Here is a 26,449-nt window from a genome sequence, read left to right as displayed (position 1 = left end):
CTCAGAATGTGCCCCCTCCACCCTCCTGTTACCCATGCTGGCTCTTATTCTGTGCAGTGTGGCTTCCTGTTGTGGTGCATGGCCCCGAGCCCTTCTAATGGGGCTGAACTGCTCTACAAGCGCATCATCCGTCCTTTCTTCCTGAAGCACGAGTCCCAGGTGGACAGTGTGGTCAAGGACCTTAAAGACAAGGCCAAAGAGACTGCAGATGCCATCACTAAAGAAGGTAAGACTCAGGAACAACATGGCCCCACATGTGAGAGGAGATGTGACACACTGGGCTCAAATAACAGGCTTCCTGGCCTTCTCATCTTATCAGCACCCCTCAGCCAAATGCCAACGTTACTCTGGGATTTCTTTACAAAGTCTTTGCCTATTGAGAACACTTAAAGTTCTCGACTTTTCCCAGGACTCTTCCTCCATGCCACATTTAATGTAGCCTTCAGTGAGAACATTAGGAAAAATGACTTTCCTTGGTAGGCAGCAATTTTAGAGAATCATCTATATTGATATGCAAGTCCATCTCTTCTAATTGTTTATTTAATTTTTTTGCATTATACTTAATTACATAGGTAGTTTTAAATAAATGGAGAAAGCACCTTTCAAAAGCTATACTAGCAGGAAAAATTCCATCAAGCATTTACATAGTAAATTTCTATAATTTTACAAAAAATTCTTGATCTTTACTTGAACTGTACGTGAGGGGAAAAGAGCCCCCTCAGGTACGTGTTCTCTCCACTTGCAGAAGAAAACTAAAGGACCTAAAACTAGAGACAAGCCTGGGATGCCAAAAAGCGGGAGGAGAAATGATAAAGAGCCATTCATGAATTCCATGTCTACTCTAAGACACTTGTCTAATCACCCTCACATAATAAATATTTAGGGCAAACTACCACTCTTTAGAAAAAGAAAGTACAACCTCAAAAGCTATAGTTCTGAATTGTAACATATCAAATACCTTGGACTGCTGGATGCCAAAAGACAATACTTGGGGTTATCTATGATGTTTGAACAGGTAAATATGTTAGGGGAATTCTCTAGGACTGTACACTCTGTGGCCTTTTGAATGAAGCAGCACAGGCAGGCTTCTCTGCTATCCTCCAGGCAGTGTAATAGTCAAGGAAAAGGGCAACAGTATTGGATCATTCCTTAGACACTAACCAGCTGGTGAAAGAGTTCATTGGCCAGTCTCCTCCTTAGAATGGTTTGCACCAAGTGGAGAGGCCATGTCGCTGAAGGGGAAGGGGGAGCCCTCATACCCACAGTCACTATAAACATCCAGTAGGCTGGATGGAAGTAGATTGGAGATACCCAGGTCTGGAATGAAGTCATCTTCCACAAAGTCTTCCTTCACTGAGACCACGAATTCTGGGTGATCATTCTCTAAGAGGCTGAGAGGTGCTTCCTTGATTTTCACTACCACATTAGCTTGGCTCTCTGTCTCAGACTACGGGCTTGGCATATATGTAGTCAAAATTAATTAGTTCATTAATAGCTTCAAGCTTGGCTGATCATGTCCCCACTGACAGAGAAAGGGAGGATGGTTAGGAACTGGGTCCTTCTGAGTAGACCTCTGGGAGCTGCTCCAGGCTGGCAGACTCTGGGGAAGGACATCTGAAGAACACTACTGGGTCTAAGTTGTCCACCATGCCCAACAGGATATCATACTGGGAAGGTAGTTAATGTTTACTTCCAACCCCACCACAACTAACTTCTACCCTCATCTGCCTAGTTAGGGATGTCAAGCATCAAATAGATGGAATTATCTTGGCTTTTACCTCCTCTTCAGTAACCAGAGCATCCATCCCCAAGTGCTGTTCTTCACTCATGGTTCTCAACTATGAGTCCACGCATTTTCTCTTGTAAAAGCTGATTTTCTAGCAAAAGTTTTTGGTTCTGTTCTAAATCTACCACTTGCTGTTTCAGGTCACTCATTTGAGCTTGCTTTCTGTCTCTGGAAGTTCGAGCTGCTAACCCTGTTTTCCAGTTTCCTCCTCAGTGCCTTCTCCTTGGGGCTCCTCACCCCCACAGCACTCACCATCTCCTGGCTGGCTTCTCTCTGGGCTGGCACCATGAGCAGCAGGGCCTAGCTGGCCAAGGCTGTAGCAGCAGGCTGACCAGACAGAAGCAGTACTTTGGAGGCCCTGACGGCCAGCTTAATTCAGTTCAGGTTGATCGGTTCAGTATGCTGTTCAGTTTTTGTTATGGGTACAAAAGAATGTCCACTCTCAGCTCTGATTAATTCACTCAATAAATATTTATTTATTGAGGTGTTTAATATGTGCCAAGCATGTTCGTAACACTGGCAGTGAACCAGCAAACCGAAGAGACCATACTCCTTGAATTCATGAAGCTTACAGTCTAGTTGAGAGATAGGCAGTAAAATTGAAAATTAGATGGTATATTTACCAAATAATATAGGGAAAAAATAAAGCAAGTAGAAAGATGGGGGGGCCAAGGACTGGAGGGATGGTTATGATTTTAAATAGAGACGTTTAGGAAATCTATACCAGAAGGCTCTACTGAATCAGACTCAATAGTAGTAAAGGAATCAGGAACAGTGACTCAGCCTGTAATCACAACATTTTGGGATGCCAAGGCAGGAGATCACTTGAGGCCAGAAGTTTGAGACCAGCTTGTTTGTGACAAGGTCTCCTATGGAGACCTGTTGTCTACAAAAATTAAAAAATTAGCCAGACATTGTGATGCAAGCCTGTGGTCCCAGCTCCTCAGGAGGCTGAGGCAGGAGGATCACTTGGGCCCAGGAAGTCAAGGCTGCAAGTGAGCTGTGCCACTCTAGCCTGGGTTACAAAGCAAAACCCTATCCCCCTAAAAAAAAAAAAAAAAAAAAGAAAATGGTAAAAGAAGGAACCATGGGGAATCATACTCCAGAATAAGCTGCATATACAGAAGTCCTGAGGTGGGAGCAACAAAAGAAGTGATCTAGAGGGGTGCAGGAGGAGACAAGGTGGGAGAGGTTGCGAGTGGAGGCTGGAAGACATATCACATAATGCCTTATAGGCCGTTGTAAAGGTTTGGCTTCTACTCTATGTGAGATGTGGAGGTATTGGGGACTTTTAACCACAGGAGCAAAATGATCTGTCCTATGTTTTAATAAGATGCCTGTGGCCACTGTATTAGGAACAGACTGAAGGGGGATAAGGCAGGAAATTGGGAGAACAGTTAAAAGGTTCTCGCAGTGATCTGGCTGGAGGTGATGATGGTGGCTTGGTTCCTTGTTTAGCAGTAGGGGGTAAGAAGTATCAGATTCTTGATATATTTCAAAGGTAGAAGTAATGGGATTTGCTTATGGATTGGCTTATGGATTGGGCATGGGTCAGAGGGGTTAAGGACAAGGACGAGCTTTTTAGCCTGAACAAATGGAAGGATAAAATTGCCACTGAGCTGGAGAAGACTGGGTAGAACAGGTTTTGTTGGGGTGGGAGGTTGTGGTGAGTGGGAAGATATGGAATTTAGTCCTGGACATTTGTTTGAGGTGTCTGTTAGATACCTACAAGGATTAGTCAAATAGCTAGTTGGATACAGGTGTCAAGAGTTCAAGAAACAGGTCTGGACTGTAGATATAAATTTGGGGGCCACAAGCTTATAAATATTAAGCATGAGACTAGATGAGATCACGAAGGTAGTGTAGTTAGGAAACGGGAGGTCCAAAGACTGAACGCTGGGGAGTCTAGGGTTTAGAGACTGGAGGGATGAGAAGCAACTAGCAAAGCAGACTGATAAGGAATGGCCAATTGAAGTAGCAAGAAAACCATGAGCGTGTGGTATCCTTGGGGCCAAGAACAGAAAGTGCTTCTTTCAAAGAGTAGAAGTGATCTGTCATGTTACATGCTGTCGACAGGTCAAGTAAGATAAGGACTGAGAACTGAGCAGATTTAGCAATGAGGAAGGTACTAGTGATTTTGATAACATAGATTTTGTGGAGTGGTATCAAACTCCTGACTGCAATGGATTTGAGAGAATGAGAGAAAAGGGATGAGAGAATATAGATCTTTCTTTTGAGAAATTTCCTGCAAAGGGGAGCAGAAGAATGGGGAAGAAGGAATTAGGGTCCTGAAATTTTAAAAGTTTTTTTCTTAAGGTAGGAGAAACAAAGCCTGTTTGAAAATTAATGGGAATAATTCAACAGAGCAAAAAATAATGATAGGAGTGAGAGGGTGAATTGTTGGAGCTCTATCGACCAGTGAAGGATCCAGTATACAGTAGAGGGATTGGTCGAAGAGCTGCAAGTTTATGGTAACAGCAGGGAAATCAGGGTTTATGGTATGCTGTGAGCACATGTGACTATGGGAGCCTACAGAAGTAACTTTCTAATTGTTTCAAATTTCTCAGTAAAGTAGGAAGAAAGAAGGCCAATTGAGAGAGGATGGGGAAGGAGACAATGGAAAGAGAAGGTATGAAATAGTTGCAAAGGAGAGGGACTGCTCAACTTTTTCTGTAAAGGGCCAGATAACAAATGTTTTAAGTTTCATAGGCTATCATGTCTCTGTTGCAGCTACTCTCCTCTGCCATTGTAGTGTGAAAACAGCCATGGACACTACATAATCGAGTGTGGCTGCAGTGTGCTGGCCCCTCTAGGACAGTTGGAGAGTAAATGGACTGTCAGGCAGTGTTAAAGGCATGCTTGAGATTTGTGTTCATGAATTTATAGTGAAACCAGTTCTTGTTTATGTTTTTCTCTAGCCATACTCAGCTACATGGGTATAGCTGCAGAGTAGGTGGAGAGTTGTGTCAAGGTTGTGACTTCCAGCAAGAACTATGAAGTGAGGGTGGGACTGTGGAGTGGTTAATGCTTGACAATGGAATTTAACCTGAGTAAGGTGGGAAGTGGTGGTGGAAGAACTCTGAATCAGGATAATAGCGGGAATACTCCATCATCATCTACAACGAGCAAAAAAGGGGGGTGGGGAGTGCACTACAAAGATAAAAGGTGATGGTGGGTGAGTGGGATGCTTGATACAAGATTATGGAGGGACTGCAGTATTGGTACTAAGAGGGATCCTGGGAGTCAGTGCCATATGTAGGGTGGAATATAAGGGTTATTGGAGGGGAGGAACTAAGAGGTCAGGATATTAGAAGATCATGTATGTCTACATGGATATTAAAATCATCAATAATTAAAATAGTAGTAGGTCAGGTGCAGTGCTCACACCTGTAATCCCAGCACTTTGAGAGGTCAAGGTGGGTGGATTGCTTGAGCTCAGGTGTTTGAGACCAGCCTGAGTAACATGGTAAAACCCAGTCTCTACAAAAAAAACACAAAAATTAGCCAGATGTGGTGATGCGTACCAGTAGTCCCAGCTACTCAGGAGGCTGAGATGGGAGGATCACCTGAGCCTGGGAGGTTGAGGCTGCAGTGAGCTGAGATGGCATCACTGCACTCCAGCTTGGGTGACAGAGTGAGACCCTGTCTCTAAATAAATAAATAAATAAATCATAAGAGTAGTGTTAGAAAGGAACATTAAGTTAGGAGTTAAAATCTTCAAGAACTAAGGCAGAGTAGCCCAAGAGTCAGGGATGACAGGGAAAAGGAAGGCTACTCAGGGATATAATCTGATGACATGAGATTCTGAAAGTGGCAACGAAGAACAAAAACAACACCTACCAGATCCGTTTGTACTACGGTCATGAGAGGGAAGAAACAGCCACCACTTGAGAAAGCAGTGTCCTCAGGGCACAGCCAGCTTTCTCTAAGAGCAAGAAGGTAAAGGAAACATTCGGAGGAATGGATGAGGATATAGATTTTGCCGATGATGGGTCTTGAGTTCCAGAGGGACTCAAGGACTTTAGAAATTGGAGAAAGATTTTTGTGTTTTTTTAGAGCTCTGTGGTAGTTAGACATGGGAGTTGTGAGGTAGCCTGACCATGGGGAAGTAAAATCCCAAGACAGTTCTCCAGCAGCACTGATGCCCCAGAGGTGGTATGTTCCCCATTTCTCCCTCACAGACCTCTCTTCTCTGGACTCCTATTTTTGGGCATACAAATCCAGTCTACTTCAATATGTTTTAGGTATTTTTTAACTTGTAGCCTTAACCTCCTCCCACTTTAGGATTGCCAGCTTTTTTTTTTTTTTTTTTTTTGAAACAGAGTTTCACTCTGTTGCCCAGGCTGGAGTGCAGTAGCATGATCTCGGCTCACTGCAGCCTCCACCTTCCAGGTTCAAGGGATTCTCCTGCCTCAGCCTCCCAAGTAGCTGTGATTACAGATGTGGGCCACCATGCCCAGCTGATATTTGTATTTTTAGTAGAGACACCGTTATGCCATGTTGGCCAGGCCGGTTTCAAACTCCTGGCCTCAAGTGATCCACGCACCTCGGCCTCTCAAAGTGCTAGGATTACAGGCGTGAGCCACCACGCCCGGCCAGGATTACCAGCTTCTTTTTAAGAGCTTTCTTTTCTTCTCCCTTCCCTTAGCCTAATCAGCAACCTGTGGTGATGTCATTTCTGTCTACTTCACCCACATTTCTTAGCCTCTTGGTTCTCTTAGATATCAATACTTAAAATCCAATCTCACTTTGGTATGACACATTCCTAAACAGGGGCAAGAGAATTAAAATAAGTTAGGAGGAATTTACATGCTGACACATTTTAGACTTTTCTCAAAGCTTTTGGATTAACTAGGAATTTTTACAAAGGGTTAGTTAAGGGAAGGACTACATTTTCTCCTTTGCTGTGAACTTGGTTCAGTAATTTTAACTGAGCAAAGGGAGAGCAGCTGTCAGGCAGCTGCAGGACAAGAAGGGACTCCTTGGCCCTCATCACTAAGACTCTGGGCTCCATCAAGAACAGCTGCAGATTGTAAAATCTCACAGTGGGCCCTGGAGGCTTCTAGACAACCCCTTTCCCCTCCATCTCACACACTGCACTGGTTCTTATAGCACATTCCCTGCCACTTGGTAATTAGAAAGTGGAAGGCTTGGTCTCCTGCAGACGTAAGAAAATATATTTTTCTTTTTTTTCTATAGAGATGGGCTCTCACTGTGTTTTGGCCAGGGTGATCTCAAACTCCTGGCTTCAAGGAATACTCCTACCTCAGCCTCTCAAAGCTCTGGGATTATAGACATGAGCCACCACACCTGGACAGAATGTTTTCTTGATGAATGTAGTGTCTTGTCACCAACTCAAAGACTTAGAGCAAACTCTTCTCATCTTACTGTACTGGTGGCACAGTAAGAGTATAAATACAGATTTTAAAAACCATTTAGTATAACAACAATTTATATAGCATTCATGTTGCATTAGGTATTTTAACTAGAGATGGGCTTTTAAAATTTTTTTAAAATAGAGGTGGGGGGTGGGGGTCTCACCATTCATATTGGCCAGGCTGGTCTCAAATTCCTGGCCTCAAGTGATCTTCCCACCTCAGCCTCCCAAAGTGCTGGGATTACAGGCATGAGTCATTATGCCTGGCCGAGATTTAAAGTATATGGAAGAGGCCGGGCGTGGTGGCTTACGCCTGTAATCCCAGCACTTTGGGAGGCCGAGGCGGGCAGATCACGAGGTCAGGAGATCGAGACCATCCTGGCTAACACGGTGAAACCCCATCTCTACTAAAAATACAAAAAAAAAATTAGCTGGGCGTGGTGGCGGGTGCCTGTAGTCCCAGCTACTCAGGAGGCTGAGGCAGGAGAATGGCATGAACCCGGGAGGCAGAGCCTGCAGTGAGCCGAGATCGCGCCACTGCACTCCAGCCTGGGTGACAGAGCGAGACTCCATCTCAAAAAATAAATAAATAAATAAATAAAGTATATGGAAGCACATAGGTTATATGGAAATACTATGTATGTCATTCTATTTAAGGGCTTGAGCACTCACAGATTTTGGTATCTGTAGGGTTCCTGGAACTAATCTCCTCTCCCTCACCCCCCCAGCCCCCCCCAAACACATATATCAAGGGATGACTGTATTTCTAGTGCTGGGAATGAGGACTTCTCTGATTTGTCGCCATGGGATAAATATGATGACCTAGTTGTCATCAGATTGATAATATATTGATAAGTGAAATCTTACAGGCAAGCACACAGATACAAACTAGAATTTGAACACTACTCTTAAGGAATCTCTGCTTCTTTTAATGCTTAAAGGAGAACAGAGGGCAGACAGTTTAGGTGACAGTGTCACAACAAGGTGCTAGGCTAGATGACCTTAAAGTATTTTGCTCAAGTATTTAGGATTTGTGCTCTAAGAGGTACCTTCTCCATTTCCTGGAAACCCTCTTAGCCCAGACCACAAACCCCAACATGATCGCACCTGAACATGAGTCATCCAAGTTTTGTTATCTAGTAGCTACATTAGGCACAAAGCATGCATTCCAAAGAGCTTTGATATATTTTTCTTTCCCTCCTAACAGCCAAGAAAGCCACTGTGAATTTACTGGGTGAAGAAAAGAAAAGCACCTAAACCAGACTGGATGGAAACTTCCTGCCCTCTCTGTACCTTCCTACTAGAGCTTGATGTTATATTAGGGACTGTGGTATAATTATTTTAATAATGTCGCCTTGGAAACATTTTTGATATATTAAAGATTGGAATGTGTTGTAAGTTTCTTTGCTTACTTTTACTGTCTATATACATAGGGAGCACTTTAAACTTAATGCAGTGGGCAGTGTCCAAGTTTTTGGAAAATGTATTTTGCCTCTGGGTAGGAAAAGATGTATGTTACTATCCTGCAGGAAATATAAACTTAAAATAAAATTATACACCCCACAGGCTGTGTACTTTACTGGGCTCTCCCTGCATGCATTTTCTCTGTAGTTACACTTAGGATAATCTTTATGGTTCTACTTCCTGTAATGTACAATTTTATATAATTCTGAAATGTTTTTAATGTATTTGTGCACATGTACATATGGAAATGTTACTGTCTGACTACAACATGCATCATGCTCATGGGGAGGGAGCAGGGGAAGGTTGTATGTGTCATTTATAACTTCTGTACAGTAAGACCACCTGCCAAAAGCTGGAGGAACCATTGTGCTGGTGTGGTCTACTAAATAATACTTTAGGAAATACGTGATTAATATGCAAGTGAACAAAGTGAGAAATGAAATCGAATGGAGATTGGCCTGGTTGTTTCCCTAGTATATGGCATATGAATACCAGGATAGCTTTATAAAGCAGTTAGTCACTCTAGTGATAAATCGCAAAATTTACACACACACACACACACACACACGCACGAGTAACCTGTAACTCTCAATGCCCTGAAAAACTAGTAATACTGCCTTATCTGCTATAAACGTCACATATTTGTCTACTGTCAAGATGCTACAATGGAAACCATTTCTGGTTTTATCTTCAAAGCAGAGAAACATGTTGATTTAGTCTTCTTTCCCAATCTTCTTTTTTAAACCAGTTTAAGGAACTTCTGAAGATTTGTCCACCTCTGATTACATGTATGTTCTTGTTTGTATCATTAGCAACAACATGCTAATGACGACACCTAGCTCTAAGAGCAATTCTGGGAGAAAGAAAGGAAGTATAAAGTAACCCATAATCTGCTTGGCAATAGTTAAGTCAATCTATCTTCAGTTTTTCTCTGGCCTTTAAGGTCAAACACAAGAGGCTTCCCTAGTTTACAAGTCAGAGTCACTTGTAGTCCATTTAAATGCCCTCATCCGTATTCTTTGTGTTGATAAACTGCACATGACTACATAGTAAGTACAGAACAATAAAGTTAAAATGGATGTCTCCAATGATCTGCCAAATAGTTATAGAGAGCAATTTGTCTGGACTAGAAAATCTGAGTTTTACACCATACTGTTAAGAGTCCTTTTGAATTAAACTAGACTAAAACAAGTGTATAACTAAACTAACAAGATTAAATATCCAGCCAGTACAGTATTTTTTAAGGCAAATAAAGATGATTAGCTCACCTTGAGATAACAATCAGGTAAGATCATAACAATGTCTCATGATGTAAAAAACTAATAAGATATCAATACTAAGTGACAGTATCACTCTAATATAATATGGATCAGAGCATTTATTTTGGGGAGGAAAACGGTGATTACCGGCATTTTATTAAACTTAAAACTTTGCAGAAAGCAAACAAAATTGTTCTTGGGAGAAAATCAACTTTTAGATTAAAAAAATTTTAAGTATCTAGGAGTATTTAAATCCTTTTGCCATAAATAAAAGTACAATTTTCTTGGTGGCAGAATGAAAATTAGCACCTTCTAGCATATAGACTATATAATCAGATTGATAGCATATAGAATATATTATCAGACAAGATGAGGAGGTATAAAAGTTACTATTGCTCATAATGACTTACAGGCTAAAATTAGTTTTAAAATACTATATTAAATTCTGAATGCAATTTTTTTTGTTCTCTTGAGACCAAAATTTAAGATAACTGTTGTTGGCAGTCTAAGCGTAAATGTTAACAGCAGGAGAATTTACGAATTGAGCAGTTCTGTCACATGATTTCCCAAATGAAATACTGTCTTGGCTAGAGTTCGAAAAACTAACTGAGCCTGTGCCTGGCTAGAAAACAAGCGTTTATTTGAATGTGAATAGTGTTTCAAAGGTATGTAGTTACACAATTCCTACCAAACAGCTTAAATTCTTCAAGAAAGAATTCCTGCAGCAGTTATTCCCTTACCTGAAGGCTTCAATCATTTGGATCAACAACTGCTACTCTGGGGAAGAGTCCTCTACTCACATCTGAAGAAAATGAGCACACCCTTCACACGTTATCACCTATCCTGAAGATGTGATACACTGAATGGAAATAGATGTAAATAAAATTGAGTTCTCATTTAACTGTTATATTTCATTTTATTTTGTGGGGCTTTTTTCCTAACCCAGAATTATTTAAGCAAAGTTTTAAGTAAATACAGATAAATGAGCCATAAACACTGCTCTTTATTAACTCTATTCCTCACATGGCTTGTAGTTTTCTCCTGGTGGTTCTTGCCTACCAGAGGAAAAGACTTTCCCTAAAGAAAACATACCAACTCAAAAAGTTTCTACCAATAATTAGCACTACATTTAAAGGAAACCGAATCCAGTTTTTTTTTTAACCTGTGTATTGCATTACACACAAAGAAGTCTATGACTTAAGAGTGTATTGCATGCATCTTGATGTAATAAACTTTTTTTTTTTTTTTTTTGAGATGGAGTCTTGCTCTGTCACCCAGGCTGGAGTGCAGTGGCGTGATCTCAGCCGCCTCCCAGGTTCACGCCATTCTCCTGCCTCAGCCTCCCGAGTAGCTGGGACTACAGGCACCCGCTGCCACGCCTGGCTACTGTTTTGTATTTTTTAGTAGAGACGGGGTTTCACCATATTAGCCAGGATGGTCTCGATCTCCTGACCTCATGATCCGCCCGCCTCGGCCTCCCAAAGAGCTGGGATTACAGGCGTGAGCCACTGCGCCTGGCCTTGATGTAGTAAACTTTTTACATGTGCCTCCAAATTATGCTGTACTTGTTTTCAGAAGAGATCAAGAAAAGGAGTACTTGAGAATTCTGATAAAAATACCCACTTCTGGCCTAGTGGACCTGTAATCCCAGCACTTTGGGAGGCGGAGGTGGGTGGACGGCTTGAGTGCATGAGTTCAAGACTAGCCTGGGCCACATGGTGAGACCCTGCCTCTACAAAAAATAAAAAAAATTAGCTAGGTGTGGTGGAACGTACCCGTAGTCCCAGCTACTCAGGAGGCTGAGGTGGGAGGACTTGAGCCTGGGAGGTCAAGGCTGCAGTGAGCCAAGACAGTGCCAGTGCACTCCAGCCTAGGCGACAGGGCCAGACCCTGTCTCAAAAAAACAAAACAAAAACAAAACGTACTTCTGAAGGTATGTGTTGGCCTGCACAGTCTCCTACATCTGCTTTTTGATGTCTGCATGTCTAGAATTATGGTGTTTAGAATAACACAGGCACAATTCAGATCTTTACCCATCAAAGATTACAGTTCTATATAGCATGGCTGGAAAGTAAACATATTTGAGTATATTAAAAGTTTTCCTGGCTCACTGCTCTTAAAATCTTATAACATACACACTTAGGAGTTTCCTTGGTTAGATCGATGCTTCCCAAAAACTTTGGTGTGGGCCAGGCGCGGTGGCTCATGCCTGTAATCCCAGCACTTTTGGAGGCCAAGGTGGGTGGATCACCTGAGGTCAGGAGTTCAAGACCAGCCTAGCCAACATGGTGAAACCCTGTGTCTCCTAAATACAAAAAATTAGCCAGGTGTGGTGGTGCATTCCTGTAATCCCAGCTACTTGGGAGGCTGAGGCAGGAGAATGACTTGAACCCAGGAGGCAGAGGTTGCAGTGAGCCGAGATCACGCCATTTGCACTCTAGCCTGGGAAACGAGCGAAACTCCGTCTCAAAAAAAAAAAAAAAAAAAATTGGTGCGCATCAGAACTGATGGAGGATGGGGATGGAGAGGAGTGTTGTTAAAAAAGATTACTGTCCTCTAAGATTCTGATTCAGGAAGTCTGGGATGGGGCTGAAAGTTTTGCATTTTTAAACAGCCCAGGCAATGTTGGGTCCAGGAACTGCACTTCGAGATAAAACCACTGGGTTAGGTAAATGCTATCTTTGTATCTTAATACACAGAGGTTTTCAGACCTGGCTGCACACTGGAATCATCTGAGGACCTTTTCAAAAATATTGATCTCTGACTCCACTAACAAAGTGCTGATTTAATTAGTCTACCATGGTACCCAGGTGCCAGTATGCTTTAACAACTCTGTAGGTGATCCTAGTATGGAGCCAGGGTTGAGACCCATTGGTAGAGACTAGTAATGAGGACAAGACTCTTCCTTTGTTAGCCAGGCTGGTCTCAAACTCCTGGGCTTTCAAGTGATCCACCTGCCTTGGCCTACCAAAGTGCTGGGATTATAAGCATGAGCCACCATATCCTGCCACTCTGAACTTTTGTGGTTTTTTGTTTTTTGAGACAAGGACTCACTCTGTCACCCAGGCTGGAGTGCAGTAGCATGATCACAACTCTCTGCAGCCTCAATCTCCTGGGCTCAAGCGATTCTCCCGCCTCAGCCTCCAGAGTAGCTAGAACTACAGGTATGTGCCACCAGGCCCATCTAATTTTTTATTTTTTTTGTAGAGGGAGTCTCCCTATGTTGCCCAGGCTGGTCTTGAAGTCCTGGGCTCAAGTGATCTTCTTGCCTCAGCCTCCGAAAGTCCTGAGATTACAGGTGTGAGCCACAGCACCCAGGCCAGATTTCCACTTATAATCAACCTTTTGGTCCTTCTATCTTAAAAACCAGCAACCAAAACAAAGCTACTTAACATGATAGGGATCAAAATAAAAACAGAAGGAAAGAAAAGGAACTTGGAAACAGTAAGACTATAAATCTCACCTTCTGAGAAATAAATTACATCCATGAACTGAGAATAGAATGCTAGAAAAAGGAAACATGCAGATGACAAGAGCTTAAAGAAATTAAAAAGAAGGCCGGGTGCAGTGGCTCATGCCTGTAATCCCAGCACTGTGGGAGGCCCAGGCAGGCGGATGACCTGAGGTCGGGAGTTCGAGACCTGCCTGACCAACATGGAGAAACCCCGTCTCTACTAAAAATACAAAAATTAGCCAGGCTTGGTGCCGCATGCTTGTAATCCCAGCTACTCGGGAGGCTGAGGCAGGAGAAATCGCTTGAACCCAGGAGGCAGAGGTTGTGGTGAGCAGAGATCAGGCCACAACACTGCACTCCAGCCTGGGGTGACAGTGTGAGACACCATCTAAAAAAAAAAAAAAAAAGGAATAGGAAACGTTGAAAAATAAAGCTGAGCAAATCTAAGAAGTAGAATATAAAGGCAAAAAAGACCAAAAAAAAAAAAAAAAAAAACCTGAGGATCAGACCAGCAGGTCTAATGGTCAAATAAAAAGTACCAAGAAAGGTCAGAAAGAGGAGAAAAATCATCAATGAAATTTTCAAAAAACTTTCCCAGGGCTGAAAACACAACTTCTCAGACTGAAAGCCCACTTAGCTGCCCAGCACGATGGGGAAAAAAAAAAAAGACCCACACAAAGCACACAACTGTGATATTTCAGAATACTGGAACCAGGATCATGATAATAAACTAGAATGGCTACAACTTCCCTTCAGCTACAAGAGGTCAGAAGACCAAAAAGCAATTCCCTTGAATTCCTTAAACAAAATGACTTCCAAAGGTAATTCTATATCCAGCCAAACAATGTAAGGGTAGAATGATGAAATTTTCAAATATGCAAGGTCTAAGAACATTGACCTCTCTTGCACTTTTCTCAGGAAGATCCTGAGAACAAGATATACAAAACAAAGCAGTAACATAAAAAAGAGGAATACACGGGATACACAACAGAGGATCCCCAAAACAGCAAAGCAGTGGCTTGAGTCACTCCAGACAATGGTGAGAACCCAGAGTGAAGCTGTGCACTAGGTCTAAAGGGTAAGAGATCAGAGCCAGGCAAAGGACTCCAGAAAAGATTTTAAAATGATGAGGCCAGGCACAATGGCTCACACCTAATCCCAGCACTTTGGGAGGCCAAGGTGTGCGGATCACTTGAGGCCAGGAGTTTGAGACCAACCTGGCCAACACAGCGAAACCCCATCTCTACCAAAAATACAAAAATTAGCTAGGCGTGGTAGCACATGGCTGTAATCCCAGCTACTGGGGAGGCTGAGGCAGAAGAATCCCTTGAACCCGGTAGGCAGAGGTTGCAGTGGGCTGAGATTGTGCCACTGCACTCCAGCCTGGGCAACAAGAACAAGACTCCATCTCAAAAAAAAAAAAAAAAAAAGAATCATTTGGGGATCTCATTAAACACATCTGAATTCTGGGCTGGGGCCAGAGATACTGCATTTTTCACAATCTTTCACCAGAGGCCAGTGCTGCTGGTCCTTCAACCATACTTTTAGTAGCAAATGTACTACACGGCTGAGCTGTGAACAGAATGTATAATGTAAACTCTGAATAGTGGTTAAATTATGAAATATATTGGTAGGCTAGGAAGATAGGAAATATGCAAGCATATGGTAGAGAAGAAAAACTAAATCCTCTTCTTCTACAAATGGAAGTTAATGCCTAAAACAGAAACACACTATTAAAACTAGCTGGCTTTTAAAATTATATATAATTCTGATAACAGATTCCTTAAGAAGTGAGTAGAGGATGTGAACACAGTTCATAAATACAAAAAGCACTTCAACATCTACATAAATACTCAACTGTCTCATTAAGATTCCCTTTTTCAGCTAGGTGTGGTGGCATGTACCTCTAGTCCCAACCACTTGAGAGAATTGCTTGAGCCCAGGAGTATAAGAACAGCCTGAGTGAGATCTCATCTCTTAAAAAAATTTTCTTTTGAGATGGAGTTTCACTCTGTCACCCAAGCTGGAGTGCAGTGGCACAATTTTGGCTCACTGCAATCTCCATTTCCCAGGGTTCAAGTGATTCTCCTGCCTCAGCCTCCCGAGTAGCTGGGATTACAGGCGCCCACCACCACGCCTGGCTAATTTTTGTATTTTTAGTAGAGACAGGGTTTCACCATGTTGGCCAGGCTGGTCTCGAACTCCTGACTGCAAGTGATCTGCCTGCCTCAGCCTCCCAAAGTGCTGAGATTACAGGCATGAGCCACACCACACCTGGCCTCTAAAAAAAATTTTTTTTAATTACAAACTTTTATACTCAGGAGGCTGAGGTGGGAGGATCACTTGAGGCTGGGAGGTTGAGACTGCACTGAGCCGTCCGTGATTGTGCCACTGCACTTTAGCCTGGGTGAAAAAGAGAGACCTGTCTCAAAAAAACATTTTTTTGGCTGTTTTAAAAAGATTACAGTTTTCACTTAACAACTGGCAAAAAAAAAAAAAATTCACTGATTGCACCAATTGCAATAATGTGAAGAAACAGCAATATATTGTTACAGCAATAGTTCTGAAATCTTAGTGTTTTATGTTGTTGCAACAGAACACCACAGACTGGGTAACTTAAAAAATGAATAGAAATTGGCTGGGCGTGGTGTATCACGAGGTCAGGAGTTCAAGACCAGCCTGGCCAACATGGTGAAACCCCATCTTTACTAAAAACTACATAAATTAGTCGAGTGCAGTGGCAGGCACCTGTGATCCCAGCTACTCGGGAGGCTGAGGCAGGAGAATCACTTGAAACCGGGTGACAGAGATTGCAGTGAGCTGAGATCGCGCCACTGCACAGCAGCCTGGGCAATGTGTATTTGGCTCATGATTAGGAGCTGGGAAATCCAAAAGCATGGCACCAGTATATGGCAAGGGTCTTTGATGCTGTGTGATCCCATGGTGGCAGGTGAGAGGACAAAGAGGGTGTGCTGAGGAGAGCAAAAGAAAAATTTGGCTGAACTCCATTTTATAACAAACCCACTCCTGAGATAGTAACATTAATCCATTCCTGAGGGCAGAGCCCCCATGGCCCAATCACCTCCCAAAGGTTCCACCTCTCAATAACATCACAATGGCAATTAAATTTCAACATGCATTTTGGAGGGGACATTCAAAATATAGCACTGACAACCTTTATTGCCCCAAAAGTAAACCATTTCCAGATTTCAACCGTCTTTCTGTGACAAATCTTTTCAGTTGGCTACCACAGTACGCTTTTTTTTTTGAGACAGGGTCCAGCTCTGCTGAGGTGAGTGGAATAGCATGATCACGGCTCACTGCAGCCTCACCTCCAGGGCTCAAGCAATCCTCCCACCTCAGCCTCCCAAGTAGCTAAGACTATAGGCATGTGCCACCATGCTCAGCTAATTCTTTTATTTTTTGTAGAGACAGTCTCACTATGTTGCCCAGGTTGGTCCCGACTTCCTGGACTTCAGTGATCCTCCTGCCTCAGCCTCCCAATGTGCTGGGATTGTAGGTGTGAGCCACTGTACCTGACCCAGTATGCATTCTCAACTACTTTCTTCCTTAGCTGCCTTGGTTGTCAGGACTGAAAAAGCTATGCAGTCATCCTTCATCTGTGGTTTCACTTCTGTGGTTTCAGTTACCTTGGTCCCAAAACAGGTGAGTATAGCACAATATTTTGAGAGAGACTGACAATTTCCACATACCTTTTATTATAGTATATTGTTATAATTGTTCTATTTTATTGTTAATCTGTTACTGTGTCCAATTTATAAACTTTATCATGGTATGTATTAATCCATTCTCACACTGCTATGAAGAAATATCCAAAACTGAGCAATTATAAAGGAAACAGGTTTAACTGACTCACAGTTCCGCACTGCTGGGAAGGCCTCAGGAAACTTACAATCATGTAAGAAGGCAAAGGAGAAGCAGGCACCTTCACAGGGCAGCAAGATGGAGTGACTGCAAGCAGGGGAAACGCCAGGCACTTATAAAACCAACAGACCTCGTGAGAGTCACTCATTATCTCAAGAACAGCACAGGGCAAATTGCCCCCATGATCCAATTATCTCCACCTGGTCCCACCCTTAACACACAGGGATTTGGGGATTATAATTCAAGATGAGATTTTGGGTGGGGTCGCAGCCAAACCATATCAAGCATATATAAATAGGCAAAAACATAGTATATATAAGGGTTCAGTACTATCTGCTGTTTCAGGGATCCACTCTTGGAATGTATTCCCCAAGGATAAGGAGGACTGCTGTGTTCACTTTCTCAGCCTCCTTTGCAGCTAGAGATGGACCTGTCACAGTTCTCAACAATGAAACTAAGTGAAAGCCTGCTGGGAGGAATTTTGAGAAATCTCATTTCTATGGTCTCAGCTACTTGGGAGGCTAAGGTGGGAGAACTGCTTGCCAGAAGTGGCTGGCACAGCTACCTTTTCTTCCTGCCTTGCACTCACGTAAATATCAGCCCTTTTACAAGCAGGAACAATAATCATAAAGGTGTTAGAAATATGTCATGGACAGCAGAGCGGAAAAATACAAAAAAGGCATCACTGAGAGCTAAACCAACAACCACAGCAACCTCACTTAGATTTAACATATGAGGCAAAAATATCCTGCTTAAATCCTTCATTGTTTTGTTACACAGCCAAACACACCCACTTTCTCAAAGAAGGCTGCTCTGAATTATGTTTTACACACACTCCCCTCTCCCCAGGATTTATTTGTAAGTCAAATATATAAACTCTTATACTATTATGTTCACTATAAAACAGAAATTGTTACAGTTAAAAAAAAAAGTCAACAGGCCAGCTAGCTCATGCCTGTAATCCCAGCACTTTGGGAGGTTGAGGCAGGAGGATCACTTGAGCCTGGGAGTTTAAGACCCTGTCTGAATTCAAATAAATAAATACATATCAATTTCCACAACTCTAGGTTTGCTTATTTTACAATCAATAGGAATGTTTGACTGTGAGCAATAAAAACATAAAGAAGGCCGGGCACAGTGGCTCATGCCTGTAATCCCAGCACTTTGGGAGGCTGAGGTGGGCAGACCATATGAGGTCGGGAGTTCGAGACCAGCCTGAACAACATGGAAAAACCCTGTCTCTACTAAAAATACAAAATTAGCCGAAAGTGGTGGCACATGCCTGTAATCCCAGCTACTAGGGAGGCTGAGGCAGAAGAATCTCTTGAACCTGGGATGCAGAGGTTGTGGTGCGCCAATATCGTGCCATTGCACTCCAGCCTAGGCAACGAGAGTGAAACTCCGTCTCAAAAACAAACAAACAAACAAACTTAGAAAAAAATGGAATTTACTGAAAATATGAGGTAGCTTGCAGAATTCAAGGAAGAGCTAAACCAGGCCTCAGGAAGAATAGGAATTGGGATAGCTCAAAATCACTACTTTCAGAATCCGCTCTGAAATAAATTCAGGAGCACCAATCCAATTTAATTTCTTGAAGGAAAGTGTACCTCAAGTTGCTAAAGCACAGTTAATTTTACAACTCCCATGAAAATCATGTTCTTAAACCTACAAAATAAGCAAATTTAAAGCTTAAAATCCAGGACTTTCCATGTCAAAAAACAACTGAACGATTCGATTACAGTAATACATTAAAATATGATCTACAGACTGGCTTTTTACAGACTCCCCTGTCCCCCACCCACAAAAGGACCTACCACAGTTTCTTCTAGTTTTAGGCTCACACTATGGAAACTTTCACTACATATTTTATTCTTAATTATCCCTCCTCTCCTAGCATTAGTTCATAAGCAAAAGTTGCAAAAGTCAGTTTCAAATTTTATTTCATTAACTTAAAAGGTGGACAAAATGTTTATTTTAAATCTAATTGAAATTTATCTGAAACAAGTAACTTATTTCAAGTAACTTATTGTACAGTCCATTGTCCATTTAAAAATATTTTCTTCCAAAAAACTGCATTGAAAGACAAAAAAATTTTTATACGGCATAAAAGCGAGACGCAAACTTCTGATGTAAATCTGTTTCACTGTCAACTCCGATGATAAAGATGAGAGGCACGAGGGTTCACAGTTCAGTTAAATGATGCAAACAAAAAGCTTCTGTTTCCCTCCGATACAAATTAGAAGTCTCCATTCATGTCTCTTACAGTAGTACCACATACTTGATGCTGATACTAGGTTACTTCTTTTTCTTTCCTTTCCCTTTTTTACTTCCCTCTCCTTGTTGAAGACTTTGGTCAGCACCTCCTGTTTTTTGTGTCCTTGTTTTTAGTTTAGGTATCATTTCTGCTGCATACAACATTACTGACTTACCTAGGAACCAGAAGTTAGGCTTAGTGTATAATCTGAGAAATAAGACATAAAAAGTCATCAAATTGAATATCACAAAGTGTAAGAAACTATCACATCAAGAAGACGGAAAATAATTTTTTTAAAAAATCAAAAATCAAATGACTGAAGACACTGACTAGCTCAAGTCAGGGGAAATGTACTGAGAGTGAGAATAATGCTGAAAATATTTAAATGAATAAAATCAAAAGGCATAACACTAAGTATGAAACAAAAATTTTGGTCTTGGTCCTAGTAATCAGCTTGAAGATCTAAGGAGTATGTATCCAAATATACCTCAGGTAGAAACAGAATCAGAATATCACTGTATCTTAAGACACTGAAATACAGGGTTTTCTCAGTCTTACAACAAAAAAACAGTATCATCAAGTTACAAACGATCCGATGGGTAAGATCAGATGATCTACACTTACATGCATTCCTGCTCTGCACACCTACAACCAGCTACCTTCACCCCCAACAGATCAAGCTCCTCAGCTCTGCTTTCTTTTTATTGTCTTACTTGGGTCTTACTGGAAATAGGAAGTGACATGTTCTCACCACAATTTCTACCCCTATTTTATCTACTAGTTAATTACAAGTTTTTGTTTGTTTTTGGTCTTTTGAGATAAAATATAGGAAAATGTTAAGGAGAAAAAACATATCAGAATATACTGTCACTCCTTAGTCACAACCTGAAGCATCTAGCAATACCTACCAATCCTGATGGGTTTTAGTATATAAAAAACAATCTATTTTAGGCTGAGCCCAGTGGGTCATGTCTGTAATCTCAGCTCTTTGGGAGGCTGAGGCAGGAGGATCACTTGTGTCCACAAGTTTGAGACTGGCTTAGGAAACATAGCAAAACCCCATCTCTAGAAAAAATAAAAAATCATGTGCCTATATTCCCAGCTACTTGGAAGGCTGAGGCGGGAGGGTTGCTTGAGCCCGAGAAGTCAAGACTGCAGTGTGCTGGCCGGGCGCGGTGGCTCACGCCTATAATCCCAACATTTTGGGAGGCCAAGGTGGGCGGATCACCTGAGGTCGGGAGTTCGAGACCAGCCTGACCAAAATGGAGAAACTCCATCTCTACTAAAAGTACAAAATTACCCAGGTCTGGTCGCTCATGCCTGAAATCCCAGCTACTCAGGAGGCTGAGGCAGGAGAATCACTTGAACCCGGGAGGTGGAGGTTGCGGTGAGCCAAGATCACGCCATTGCACTGCAGCCTGGGCAACAAGAGGAAAACTCTGTCTCAAAAAATAAAAGAAAAAAGACTGCAGTGTGCCATAATCGTGCCACTGCACTCAACCTGGATGACAGAGTGAGACTTTGTCTTTGAAAATAAAAGTTCGAACATGCTGGCTGGGCATGGTGGCTAACGCCTGTAATCTCAGCATTCTGGGATCTCCCCAAGATGGGAAGATTGCTTGAGGCCAGGAGTTTGAGACTAGCCTGGGTAACACAGTGAGACCCTTGTCTCTCTATTTTAAAAAAATCAGGCCGGGGCAGTGGCTTATGCCTGTAATCCTAGCACTTTTGGAGGCCGAGGTGGGCGGATCATGAGGTCAAGAGATCGAGACCATCCTGGCCAACATGGTGAAACCCCATCTCTGTCAAAACTACAAAAGTTAGCTGGGTGTGGTGGCACTTGTCTTTAGTCCCAGCTACTCGGGAGGCTGAGAAAGGAGAATCGCTTGAATCACGGAGTCAGAGGTTGCAGTGAGCCGAGATCACGCCACTGTACTCTAGCCAGAGCGAGACTCCATCTCAAAAAAAAAAAAAAAAAAAAAAATCAAACAAGTTGTCAGTTTGTCTGACGATTTCATTATTTTTAAGTGAATTTAATGAAAGAGTTTAATTAAACTGAGGGGGTTATTAAACTGAAATAAAAAATTAATAGCTCTATTTTACAAAATTAAAATTTTCAGAGATGAAAATTCAGAAAAATAAATAACATGTAAACAAAAACTTATCTTCCTAATATTCAGAACTAACATTCTGTTATATTGATGTCTAGTTTTGTTATTGTTTTTCATAAAATAAAACACTAGAGATGACGCAACAGTCTTCTATGACGCAACAGTCTTCAACCCCTGTGTCTCTACTCTCTACCCCACTCACCATTAGGTGACTACTGTCTTAAGAGTGAGTGTTTCCTTACAGAGCATGTCAAAAAAAATGCCAATAAGCAACATTACATATGCATCTATCAATAAATAGTAATATTTTGTATTTAAATTTACCTAAGTGGTACCACACTATGCATATCTCTTGCTTTTTTCAGTCAATATTGCTTTTCAGATTTATTAATGATAGAATCATTAGATAATACAGATATTAACATAACTCAAGGACCTCTAGGATCTGAAATGGCAATTAACATCCAACGATTTAATAATTTTATATTCTTAACCTGGGAGCAATGACAGACTTCCAGAGGTTTATAAAATGTTCACACAATAATGTTTTTGAAAAATGTTTAGTGGGTCTCATTACATTTTCAAAGAGGTCGTTCACCTCAAAGAAATTGGAACTACTGCTTCTCTCCATGAGCAGTAGTCCTGTCTTTAAATTAATCTTCAGAATGCAAATTCTGACTTTTACCTTTCAGTTTTAGAACCTTTTTTGTGTTGTGTAGGAGAAACCTATCCCTGAGCCCCACTGATTCATTTAAAAAACCTTACGTGATGGGAACTGTACAAGGCAGAGGCTGCCATCTTCCTGTTTGAGCTGGACCCGGACTCTGCCTCTGTATTGGACATCACGATTCCATTCTCTAGAGTACATTTTATTTTTCTAACATAAATGAAAGAAAAGAAAAACAGGACTTAAGAAAGTTATTACATCAATTAGATGAGTATGGAAAATAGTGAAGAACTATGTCATACCTCAAGAAATACGTTAAGTCCAACTGCTGAACATACATCTTGAATCTCTGTAGCTGTAGGATTTTCAACAGCCTGAACAGTTAAAAACATAAACACTAAATATATGTGCTTTAAGTGGACACTGCCATAGTGTTGGGTAAATAATTTCAAATACTATAATCAAACAAGTACCAAAACCCTAGGTTTCCTTTTTCATTAAGTACAGATGCTTCTATTGTAATCTTAAAAATTCCTAGGAATAACATTAACGCATAACTGTGTGCCCATCTCCCCTCCAACAGAACATAAACTTCTGAGGGCAGGGGCTTTGTTTTGTTAACCAGTGTATTCTCCAGCACCTAGCATGGTACTCTGAACATAGTAGGTGCTCAATGATTATTGACTGCTTAAACAATTACACATATAAACACTTTAGAAAACTGCTAGTATCTACTAAAGCTGAATATATGCATTCTCTATGGCCCTACAATTCCACTCCCAGATGCGTTCTACAAAAAAGCAAAAACATGTTCACTAAAAGACATCTATTTATAATAGCCTCAAACTATTAATAGAAATAATCCAATTTTCCATCCAGAGTAGAAAGGGCTAGGTGTGGTGGCTCACACCTGTAATCCCAGCAGATCACTTCAGCTCAGGAGTTGGAGATCAGCCTGGGCAACACGGAGAAATCCCATTGCTACAAAAAAATACAAAAGTAGCTGGACATGGTGGCATGTGCCTGTAGTCCCAGCTACTCAGAAGGCTGAGGATGGAGGATGGCTTGAGTCCAGGAGGTGGAGCCTGCAGTGCGCTGAGACTACACCGCCGCACTCCAGCCTGGGTGACAAAAATCAAAAAAGAAGGTAGAAAAGACTCTGGCATACTCACACAATGCAATACGACAGAGGAGACAGGGCAGTAGTTTTGAGCAGGGAAATTCTGTCCTCAGCCTCCCTACCCCTACCCACACACAAAAGACATCTAGCAATGCTTGGAGACATTTTTGATTATCACAACTAGGGGATGGGGGGGTGGAGGGAGCTGACCTGTCATCTAGTGGGTAGAAGCCAGGGATACTGCTGAACATCTTAAAATGCACAGAACAACCCCCAACAATTATCTAGCTCAAATTGGCAATGGTGCTGCTATTGACAAACCCTGTTATAGAGCAATGAAAATTCAACTACATTCAAATATGTAGGTAAATCTCATAAGCTTAAAGTTCAGTGAAAAAAAGATACAAAATTACATAGTGTGTAATTCCATTTACAGAAAATTGAAAAATAAGCAAAAGTAATCTATGGTGTTGAAGTCATGACGGTGGTCATCCTGGTATTTTTGAGCATATGCGGAGGCGACAGTGGCTGAGAGGGAACATAAAGCAATCTTCCTGGATGCTTGTAGTGTTTTCTTTTTTGAGTGCTTGTTACCACCCAGATGTACTCATCATGTGAGAATTCACTGCATCAAACCTAGGTGTCTTAAATCTGTCATATTACAAAATACGAATGACACTTTAATAAAACTCAACAGGGCTGAACTTTCTGCAAGTCTTCTTCACATACTTAAAAACATCTCAACTACATTCTGAACATTATTAATATATCGTACGATGTCATAATTTTGATTTCCTGTATCAAGGGAAACACTGTCATAAACTTTGTTTTAAAAACATGTAAACTCTACAGACTCTGCCCTCACTTCTTTACAAACACAGGCTCATTAAGAGACATTAAAAAAAAAATCCCTTCAGCTATGAATTAATGCCTTTCTCGTTTCGCCAACACTGAGGAACGCACCCCAATCCTTGGCTGTGTTCTCAAGCCCTAAATAAATGCAGTGAAGAAAACCCCCTGTGGCTCTAACAAGATGACGCGGCCCGACCAGGATGATGCCCCCCATTCCCTCGAGGACCAAGGTGCCAGCCATCTTGCTTACCTTACTTATGGGGATTCGCCTTCCCTCTGCGATGGTCTTCTTATTATTTAAATAAGCAGGATAGATACAAATAAACCTGCCATAGACAATAGCATAAGTGGTATCACTAGAGCAGTAAGAGGCAGGAGAAAAGGGTCGGGTGGCAGGGAACCGAAGGCCAATTCATGCTGACTAGATATCAGATGGCTACTCCCTTTTCAACCCCTCCTTTTTCTGCGTGGCAGTTGAAAAATCAAAGTACCTCGGATTGGTCCCCTCGAGCAACCAATCAGACTGGCCGCGGGCCCACTCCTCATTCTGATTGATCCCTCTCCTTCAACCAATCAGACTGGCACTGGTCAATGGGAGACGTCTAGAGGGTATTTAAACCCTAGAAAATTCCGTAACCAACAGCTCTTGGGTGGCTTGCTGGAGCCTGCTCCTACCCTGTGGAGTGTACTTTTGTTTGAAATAAATCTGCTTTCACTGCCTTGCTTTGTGTATTTTGTTCAATTCCTTATTCAAAACGCCAAGAACCTGTACAACTACACTCAACAGATAACAAGTATTTTCAAAAATACATTCTTTTGGTCCGTGGTAGTCGTCGTTATCATTGGTGGTACACCTATGCTATTATTTGCTTAATGTTATTTCTTTAAATTACCTCCCTTTTACTAAACTTACTGAAAAATAAACTTTACCCACTACCTTGGATGGAAAAAAACCACACGAATAGAGACAAAACGACTTGGGTGACTGTTACATTAGACACAGCAGCCTGTCAAAAGTTCCTGAGAATGGGCCCGTCCTCTTATATAAAGTGTCCGAGGTATTAAAAACCTTAAAATTTCACAAATGAGCCTTTCTGAACGCAACAATACTTAAAAAGAACACATTTCTCACACTGTGATTATGTTACTTGATATCATGTCCAGGTAGCACCCAAAATCCTTGTCTCGCGTACAGGTAAACACTAGGCTACCTACGGTCGGAATTTCAGGAGCCCTGACAAGAGCCTGGTGGCTGCTGCAGGATTCAGAAAAACGAGCCTCCAGGCAGAGGCGCGAGGCCGGTCCAGGGAGAGCTGGATTAGCTAGGCCATTCTGGAGGCCGCGGAGCGGAGAAGGGCGGTGTAGCACCTGCGACACCACAGCAAGCCCCTTCCTTTCTGAGGACCCACCTCCTCAGAACCCACCTGTCCTGGTCGGCCGGGGACCGCGCGGCAGCGCAAGCCATCTTCATACGAGTCTCAACAGCCCAGGAGCCGCAGGGAGAAACCCGGGAGGAACCCGGCTCTGAGTTTCCGAGACAACTCGCTTTTCCGCCGGAAGTCCTGCCCACCAAATGGTTCCGCGTCCGCGATTTCTCACCGCCTGTTTGTTCTGGCACCTGTCGCTCGGCGCCAGGATCTCTAGTCCCTGACGTGGCATGAAGACTTCCCCTCTCGCGAGAGAATCATGAACGCTTCTCATTCCTTTCCCAAGCCGGGAAGACCATGTGGGACCCATGCACCGCCACTAAAAAGGGTTTAACTTCGACCCTCCGTCATTTCCAGTTTCTCAGCGAGTATGGGTGGTACTAGCTACCCTCTGTTAAGGGGCGAAGACTGTGCAACGAGGGGAATCTGTGTGGTTCAGGATGCAAATATATGTTAGAGCAGGGAAGGAAATACCCCTTATGTTTAATTTTTATCCGTTCCTGGGCCCTAGAGCTTGCTTTCAGTTTGGCAAAATGGATTTTTATAGTAGTAGAACTAGCAAAGTTATAGACGTTGTGTTTCAGTGTGCTGTGTGTTAGAAACTTAACTATTCACCTTTTAGGCCGGGTGCGGTGGCTCACGCCTGTATCTCAGCATTTTGGGAGACTGAGGCAGGCGGATCATGAGGTCAGGAGTTGGAGAGCAGCCTGGCCAACATGGTGAAACCTCGTCTCTACTAAAAATACAAAAATTAGCCGAGTGTGGTGGCACACGCCTGTAATCCCAGCTACTC

General features: G+C 42.2%; 2 protein-coding genes and 1 pseudogene across 3 annotated transcripts in view; 1 reads left to right on the top strand and 2 right to left on the bottom strand.

Moving 5' to 3' along the window:
• Positions 1-10,787, top strand: part of REEP5 (receptor accessory protein 5) — a 46,031-nt gene extending 35,244 nt beyond the window's left edge. The window contains 2 exon segments of the mRNA NM_001133746.1: positions 58-226; positions 8,371-10,787. Of these exon segments, the coding sequence (NP_001127218.1) occupies positions 58-226; positions 8,371-8,420 (219 nt within the window). The 3' untranslated portion in view covers positions 8,421-10,787.
• On the bottom strand, positions 1,087-5,863 carry LOC129059308 (uncharacterized; annotated as a pseudogene).
• An 8,361-nt stretch (positions 10,788-19,148) lies between the features above and the next one.
• Positions 19,149-25,837, bottom strand: SRP19 (signal recognition particle 19). 2 transcript variants are annotated; one of them, XM_024246656.2, is made up of 5 exons: positions 25,654-25,837; positions 24,480-24,555; positions 22,560-22,631; positions 22,356-22,467; positions 19,149-19,686 (listed from the first exon to the last, which is right to left on the bottom strand). In XM_024246656.2, the coding sequence occupies exons 1-5, from the start codon at positions 25,698-25,700 to the stop codon at positions 19,655-19,657; spliced, it is 339 nt and encodes a 112-aa protein (XP_024102424.1). In that variant the 5' UTR covers positions 25,701-25,837; the 3' UTR covers positions 19,149-19,654.
• Between the last annotated feature and the right edge of the window lie 612 nt (positions 25,838-26,449).

This window comes from Pongo abelii, chromosome 4 (genome assembly GCF_028885655.2).
Source record: "Pongo abelii isolate AG06213 chromosome 4, NHGRI_mPonAbe1-v2.0_pri, whole genome shotgun sequence".
NCBI lineage: Eukaryota > Metazoa > Chordata > Mammalia > Primates > Hominidae > Pongo > Pongo abelii.
This window is presented reverse-complemented; position numbering and strand designations above follow the sequence as displayed.

Coding starts and splice junctions, on each gene's coding strand:
- SRP19 (XM_024246656.2), bottom strand. CDS start 25,700: ATGAAGATGGCTTGCGCTGCCGCGCGGTCCCCGGCCGACCAGGACAG. Junction 22,468..22,559: donor GACTTAACGTATTTCTTGAG/GTATGACATAGT, acceptor CATTTATGTTAG/AAAAATAAAATGTACTCTAG. Junction 19,687..22,355: donor CCTTGTACAGTTCCCATCAC/GTAAGGTTTTTT, acceptor CTTATTTCTCAG/ATTATACACTAAGCCTAACT.